Source organism: Lycorma delicatula, chromosome 7, assembly GCF_047948215.1.
Source record: "Lycorma delicatula isolate Av1 chromosome 7, ASM4794821v1, whole genome shotgun sequence".
Lineage (NCBI taxonomy): Eukaryota > Metazoa > Arthropoda > Insecta > Hemiptera > Fulgoridae > Lycorma > Lycorma delicatula.
Genome location: NC_134461.1, coordinates 40,420,286 through 40,428,838, shown reverse-complemented (window position 1 = coordinate 40,428,838; position 8,553 = coordinate 40,420,286). Strand labels below are relative to the sequence as shown.

The window sequence follows — 8,553 nt, the reverse complement described above, 5'->3', positions numbered from 1 at the left end:
CATTTGATTTTTATCATTTTTAAATTATATCTATTTTGCGTGTCTATTTTTATACTACTGTTTTCTTTTATCATTTTTTTATTTACCGACATTTGATACATTCCAGGAAGTATATTACGAGAATTTAAAAGGATGCTTAATATCGACTTATTACTTTTTTAACTTTATGTTTACGTTTTTTTTCAACTGCACTTTAAGATTCCTAGTAGTGGTGATAGGGGGTGTTATAATCCGTTAATTTATTATAGGAATTATTGTTAAATAAATGATGGATTTTATTTTACCTACAGTAATACATTAAAGCAGGATTCTTAAATAGGTTTTTATACGCTGTTATGATTTTTATATCTTTTTTACGCTAATGTGTTATTTAAAAAAATTTAATCTGTTACCATTTTCAAATAGCCTACTATAAAGCGATAAAAATTTACTAAGCTTATAATTTATATAGTATTATTATGACTGTGACACATCGTATTATAAGTAATAAATAATACTGTAAGCCTATATTAAAAATGTTCTCGAGATTGAATTATTATTTAGTATGTACGTAGTAGAATATTATGCAGACTTTTAGAATGCTTTAGTTGTCTTATAATCTTACAACACATTATATAAAAGTTTTTTACTTGCACCACCACTGAAACCTGTCTCGATCTACATATTACGTTATTATTATTATTATTACTTTTTTAATTCTTCATTTGCTAGTTATAATGTGATTTCCAAGAAATCTTCTACTCTTATTTATAATTCATAATTTATACGCATTTATTTTCGGTATAAGATATACAGATTTATATGCTTTTACTCAATGACTTTTATACTTTAAAAAAAAAAAATTATTTATAAACCATTAAAAAGATTATGTATTTTGAAAGCAGCTCATTTTAAACATTTGATTAAGGATTATTTCCTTCTTTTTTTTTAAAAAAAAACATCTATAAAGAAATTTTATAGCTATTGAATACAATGTTGACAGGACAATGCATATAGAACGAATGTCATCTCCTCTTTGTAGTTGTGTCTACTTTAAAAAATAATAATAGATTTTTTTTTTTTTTTTTAATTTCGTGTTGTGTTGATCGTATGTTTTTAGTATTTATTTTTAATATTTCATTTAACATTTTTAGTTGTTCTCAATAAAGTCTTGTTTTTTTTTCATTAAACAATATATATATATATACATTATTCTGTATTATTTAGTTTAGCTAGTAAATTTTATCAGTTTTTTTTAAAATTAAATATTGTTATCCTATTCAAGTTGTCAACTTTAATTAAATTTATTATTAAAAAACTTTAAAAATTCTTAAAGTAGAAACAAAAAAAAAAAAAATAGAAAAACAAATCAACATTTTTTTTATGACTATTATTTCCATGTTTAAAAAATTAAACGAAATTTTTTTATAATACTGTAAAAATTTGTAATTAAGGTAACATAATTTTAATGAATAATTTACATGACCCGTAAAGCTAAGAACCTTTTTACCATTTTTTTATCATCTTAAATAGAACCGTTGTTAAAAAACTTTTTTTAAATTTTTTCGCCACTTTGTTTTTAAAAGGTACATCTTATACCTTTTCGCCTTTTTTCTGTCTCGGCCTTGCATCCTGAGATCCCGGGTAGGCCATTTTTCATGCGCTAAAAAAATTTCAATCATTTTCTCATGCGCAAGCTTCAAAGCTTATATAGTGAATTAATCATGGAAACAAAAACATAGTTGATTTGAATTGCCATTCATTTTATATACGACTATTTACGTTGGAATTCTTTAAAATTTAACTGTTTGTAAAGAGTATTCTAAAGGTTAACTTTGTTTATTAAAATATAAATGGTATGTACGTATTCCCAGGGGTTTTTTTTGTTTTTAATTCCAGTACAGTTAAAAAAAAAATCTTAGATTTATTACATTATAATGTTATTACAATTTAATTATTCAAGGTCATTTTTATTTATTTTTGCAATATTTTTAATTCAGCGTAATTAAGAAAAAAAAACCTATATAATTTTTTTTTTAATGTAAATGAATGGACGGAATTAAAAAAAAATTGGAATTTTTCCATTTAATTTATATATATATATACATATAAAGCTTAAATATGTAGTATTCTAATAGTAAAAATGTTTATAGGTTTATATAATGATTATTTATCTCTAAAAAATACTCACGAGTCTATTACTTATGCTGTGTGACGCGTTTGTTTTGTTTACGCTATGTGAATAATAATATAAAATGGTGTTGGTAGTTTTTTTTAAATTTTATTATTGTGTTTTAATCAATTATTTAATAAAATATATTCAGTAAAAACAATTTTCCTTAATTATTTTGTAAAATTAAATTTAAATAAAATTTTACCATCAAATAATTGCCATAATGAAATAACATTTATCATATTTAACTAATGGTTTTTTTTTTAATAGAAAAAAATTAATTTCGGTAAATTAATTTTTGTAATAAAAAAAATGGCTGATATGGACGTGTTTTAGGATTTAATTTAATCTAGGTTTTTAAATATAAAAGTAAAAAAATATATATATAAAAATGGCGCCGATGAAGGTTAACTGCTTATATCATTTTAAAATCCCTTACTGATATATCTCTAAAACTTTTTATATTTTAATAATAAAATTTCTGTAAAACACTTGACAATTTTGAGATAAGCGAGTTAAATTAAAAAGTAACATCGCCGATTCTCGTCGGATTAGTTTTTTTTTTTTTAATATAGTTATTTGCTATATATATCTGAAAATGTATTTCTTTAAAATAATTTTTTCCCACCCTTTTACTGAGTAATATATTCTAAATGCGATACTACAAACACTATAATTTTTTTTTCTATCTTATTACATTTTTGTAATTTTTTTTTATTTTTAAATTTTCCATAAAAAAGTAATTGAATTAAATGTATTTCTTACTGCTTATGAGAAATAGAACGTTATCTATATTATTTATACACTCAAGAATTGTAATATTATAATGTTTATTCACATTTAGAATATATTATAAATATGTACTACTTAGTAATTAAAAGTTTTGTTGTTTTTTTTTATAAACAACAAAAAATCTCTTTAAATTTATTTATTTATGCCAATCATAAATAGCTTACATGATTTGTGTTGACTTACATGTAACAATTGTAGTTGCATGTAGATAATATAAGCTATTGCAAATAGTAGTAGAAGCATTTTCTTCCGTTATTTAACTAAAACTACAGGAAAGGGTATATATGAATATTTAAAAATAAAAAGAAATTATTATTTTTTCAATATGGGATTTATTGTCATTTTTCCCACATTTAAGATTTATTATTTTTTTAAATTGTATGCAAATATATAATTTTTTTCAAAAAAAAATTAAATAATTATTATATATTCACTTTTATCAATAATTGTAAAAAAAAAAAATAATACATTAATTGACTTATAAACAATATCACACATTTTATGGGGATTTCAGTCATAAAAAAAATTGTATATTATTTTTATAAAAAATTTGTGATAAACAAAAAGAAAAGCTTATACCAGTCAGAATATTAATATTGTCTATATAGTTAATAATCTGTCCATTATTTCATTACTATTATTATTTATACTGAGTTCATAACATAATATATCTGTAATGAATAATTATATAAAATAGAAAATGCATAAAAATCTGATGGCAACAATAATTAATTAAACTAATTACAATTATACAAATTATATTTATAGAATAATAATAATAAACAAGACATGAAAATATAATTTAAATAATTATTTACCTATTATAACAGAAGATATCAATCAATCAAGTTGTGAGATGTATTTGTCTGTTTGTACACCGATATTTAGCACCATGTTAACATAAAAAAACAAGCTTTTTTTATTATTTTGTGGATTAAAATATATTATTTAAAAAAACCGCGATTTTTTTTTAGAAATGTTATAAATTAAGAACAAAAAAAATAAATTACAAAAAAATTATACATTTTTATAAATTGGCTCAAAAATATAAATTAATTTCGATTTTATTTTTCAATTTCATTTATATATAAGGGGGAAAATCGTTCTATGTACAAGTATTTATACGATATGTGACTATTTTTTTTAATTTTTTTTTTAATAAACCTTTTTCCTATGTACACTGATCACACTTTTTATTTACGAAATCTTTCTTACATTATTTATATTATCACTCGCACGCACTTGTTATTTTTATACCACTTATAATTTAAATATATCTATCACTTTACATATAAATAATTACACTGTACATATTAATCGTATATCACATCGTAAAAAAAGATATTTATGTATATAATATTATATCTGGCTTATTGTCAGATATGTATGGCTACACTTCTGGCGGTGTTCGTCTGTTGCGTGTTGTGGTTATGTCCATGATGATGATGAGTATGATTATGGTTGTGGTTATGATGCCTGTGGACATGATGATGGCTCTGGTTGTTCCTCGGCCTCTGGTTATTAGGGACGTCGGGAAGGGCGAATTTAAGTTTTTCCCAGAAGAGTTTGTCGCCCCACTGTAGATAGGTATTAGTCTTGAGATACAGTCTTATATCGGGATCTAGATCCTTTTGGGGGACTTCACCCAATAATATGACGATCAGTCTTCGTCTCCTGTCCCTCAGGACTTGATGGTGCGCGGATTTAAATTCGAACCGGCACCATTCGGATTTAATAAAATTTTCCGATAATACCATTATGGTACGCCGTGACGATTCGACGGCTTGGACTATCGTATCCGCTAAGAACCCCCCCATCGGAAATTCACGGTAATGTAAACACAGTTTATAGGGAGGATCACCGTTTTCTAACATCGGCGCCAACTCCTCCGCCACAAACGCTTCGTCTTTTGAACTGTAACTGACGAAAGCGTCGAACAACTTATCGCGATCGTCCATTTCGATCTCACTGGTTCTATAAAATAGTCTTACGCCGAAACGTGAATGAAACCACACTCTCATTTCTTGTCTATATACAAATATAACTAACGTAAATATTATTATAACAAAAAACACTACGAGCGTGATAATAACTAACGGCATATAATCTTGCAAATCTTGACGTTGTATTATCGTAGTAGATGTAAAACTGTTATTTACAGGGGGTTCTATAAAGTTTGTAATGTTGTATGTGATACAAGATGTAACGTTTTCTTTTAAAATGTTGAAACCGCCGTCTTCTGTATCATCACTGTTATTTTTACAACGTATCGCAGCACTGTCTATTACAAAATGTCCGGTATAATGCAAGTATTCACGGAAACGTTCAACGTAATCGCATTGACACGACCACGGATTAGACGCAAGGCTAATTTTTGTAAGCGTAGATGATAATTGCCACACCGCGAACGATACGATTCTGTTATGATCCAATCTGAGTACCCGGAGCTGTGTTAACGATACGAACGTGGTATTTTGAACGGATGTTATTCGATTATTGTGTAAATACAATTCGCGTAAACTTTCCAGACCTTCGAATTCGTAACCTTTCAATTCAGAAATTTTATTATCTTCGAGCCGTAATAGTTCTAGTTCTTTTAAACCGTTAAACGTTCTGTTATGTATTATTTCGACGTTGGACCCGTTTAAAAATAATACTTGTAATTTTTTTCTTCCGATAAAACTATGACTTCCTACCACTCTGATGTTATTGCCGTCTAAATACAGTTGAGTCGAATCCATCGGTATACGTTCCGGTAAACTGTCGACGTAACCCGATCTGGAACAGTCGACCACATTAGCCGACCACGAAAGATCATGATAACAGGTACAATTATTCGGACACGTCATTTCACAATCACAAGCGTCGAAATCACAACAATGACAGAACGGAAAACAGTTAGAATCGTACTGACACAAAAACTGGTCGGGGGTGGCTTCGTGAAGTAATACGAAAGATGTTACTCTATTGTACAACAGTTTGCAAACTACAGAATCTAAATCCATCAGTCTCGGTGTTTTCCGTTCTTCATCCACTCTATATTGTTGTAACCACTGCATCGTACAGTCGCACTGGAACGGATTATTACCGATGTAAAATTCTGGGATTTCTTTTCCGTGAGGGATAGTTGAAATTCTTAAGGAATTTTGGGTTAGGCTTTTTATCTGGTTACCTTGAAGTTCGACACGGGTGAGGTTAGGTTTTTTGAAAAAAGTATAGGATTGCACTTTAGAAATGATATTGTCGGATAGGTTAAGGACTTCAACGCTGTCGGGTATAGCGCTGCCGGTAATTTCGGTCAGTTTGTTGTGGCTGGCGTCGAACATTGTAAGATGCAGTTGACTCTCGATTTCAAAGTAGTTTCCTAATTCGGCGATTTGATTTCCATGAATGTCTAACCATTGCAGTCCTGTTGGAATCTGGGCGTAGTCGAACCATTGAAGTAGATTTTCTGAAATGTTTAGCCAGACGAGATTAGGTAATTTTCCGAACAGTCCGTTGATTCCTGTTAAGTAATTTCCGTCCAGACGAATCGCCAATAGATTTTTATTGTTATCGAAACAGCCGGTTTCTATTTGTTGAATTTTATTACTCGATAAATTTAATATTCTTAGCGAAGTCATTTTATCAAAAACACCTTTCGACAAGTTTCCTATGTTGTTTTCAGTCAGTCTAAGCCCTACTAACTCTTGCATGGAAACGAACGATGAATTAAATAGTTCTGTAATTACATTATCACCGAGGTCTAATGTTTTTAACTGAGGAACGTCCGTTAAAACTGCAGGTATATCGTATAACTTGTTGCTGTTGAGATGAAGGTCTTGAAGACCGGATGAATTTTTAAGAGCTTCTGGGTCGATGTAAGCGATGGAATTACTATCTATCGATAACACACTTAATCCGAACAAACCGCTGAAAGTATTACTGTCGACCCTCGTTAGTTTATTTTTAGATAATATTAAGGTATGTAAATTATTCAAAGAAAGAAACGTGTTTTCGGCGATAGTCTCGATGGCATTATCTTCTAGTCGTAATATCTGTAACGTATATAAATCTCTAAAAACTGACGGTTCTAACTTTGCGATATTATTTCCTGACAGACTTAAAATAACCAACCTCAAAAGACCGGCGAATGTAGCACTGTTAATCCACTCATCCGTTAACTCGTTGTCGGACAGGTCCAAAACCAGGAGTTGACTGAGATCATTGAATAGGCCTGGTGCAAGAACGTTAATGGAATTGTTCTGCAGGTGAAGTTCTTTAATATCGTGCGTATCGGCAAAAAGTTCAGGAGGGAGGTTGACTAGTTTGTTGTCAGCTAGGTTAAGGGACAGAAGTGAGGTTAAACCGTCTAATGCATGGTCTGCGATAAAGGATATGGAATTGCCTTGGAGGTTAAGTTCTCTTAGGCGGGATAATTTTGACAGGACTGCCGACGGAAGGGTGTCGATGCTGTTGTTCGACAGATCGATGATACGTAGATTGGTACCGCATCTTTGAGGCGATGAACCGCCGAAACGAAACGTTTCTACATCGCGTATCCTATTTCGTGTTAAATTAAGGAACTCCAAGCTTTGAAGAGGACAGAAAATACCGTCGGGAAGGCTCCAAATATTATTGAGACTGAGGTCTAACCTTTCCAAAAGACCGAGCTCCTCCGTAAACGCGTCGTTTTCGATTTCGAGTGTCATAGCCGACCAGTCCGTATTATGAGTCCTTAAAGTTAAATTACGAAGTTGTCTTAAGCCGCGAAAAGCACCCGCGGTGAGGTTAGCCACTTTACAGTACTCGACGGATAATTCCTTCAAGTCCGTTAACGTGTGAAAACTACCGGGGTTAAGCGAACTTTGAAAATAAAACATATCGGCGCACTCGATTCGTAAACGAACAGTATATTGCGATTGTATCACACTGAAATTAGTATTTTCGATTTCGGAATTTATGGTCCTTAGATGACATACAAGCGCCACCTCCTGGTCGTGATCGGAAGTAACTTCGCGTTCGACACCGTCTTCAGAGACCGCTAACCACTTACATTCGTCAGGCGCTTGATAACGCAACGCCTTACTGAGCGAGGCGCTTAACACTCCGAACACCGCGCCCAGGAGGACCGCGAACACAACTGGGCTCCGCCGCATCCTGTTGGACGGGCACTGCATCACGCACTACACTGATCACACCATCACTCGCACGGCTCTGCTCGTTCTGAGCGCCTCTCACAGACTGACTGGTCTTGTGGCCTTGCACCGCAACCAGTACCCCCTCCCTACTACCGGACCGACAAGCGGCTGCCCCCTCCAGTCGGCAGGAAGGTCACGACATCTGGGAGTCGCTTCTTAACACCCACTCCGAACAATGCTGCCCGCCGTGCGTTATGCCGGAGTCCGCTACCTTCCAGTATTATCATCGTACCTGAATAATGCTAAACAGACTTCTTGTGTATGCGACGCCGCCCATCATCGGAACCGCTGATGAGCAGGGTAAATAGGGGCGGTTCAGAACCTGTTTCAAAATTTATTCTTTCTTCTTTGGCTCCTTTTAATTTCCACTCGTGGAGGAGTAAACCATTAATTACGCGGAGATTGATGGGACACACTTCAGCACTGTGT

The 8,553-nt window shown here is 31.6% G+C and overlaps 1 protein-coding gene across 1 annotated transcript; it reads right to left on the bottom strand.

The window, feature by feature from the left end:
- Positions 1-3,269: 3,269 nt before the first annotated feature.
- On the bottom strand, positions 3,270-8,152 carry Tollo (Toll-like receptor Tollo). The gene has a single exon (XM_075370286.1). It carries the CDS (start codon positions 8,101-8,103, stop codon positions 4,321-4,323), a length of 3,783 nt encoding a protein of 1,260 aa, XP_075226401.1. The 5' UTR covers positions 8,104-8,152; the 3' UTR covers positions 3,270-4,320.
- Between the last annotated feature and the right edge of the window lie 401 nt (positions 8,153-8,553).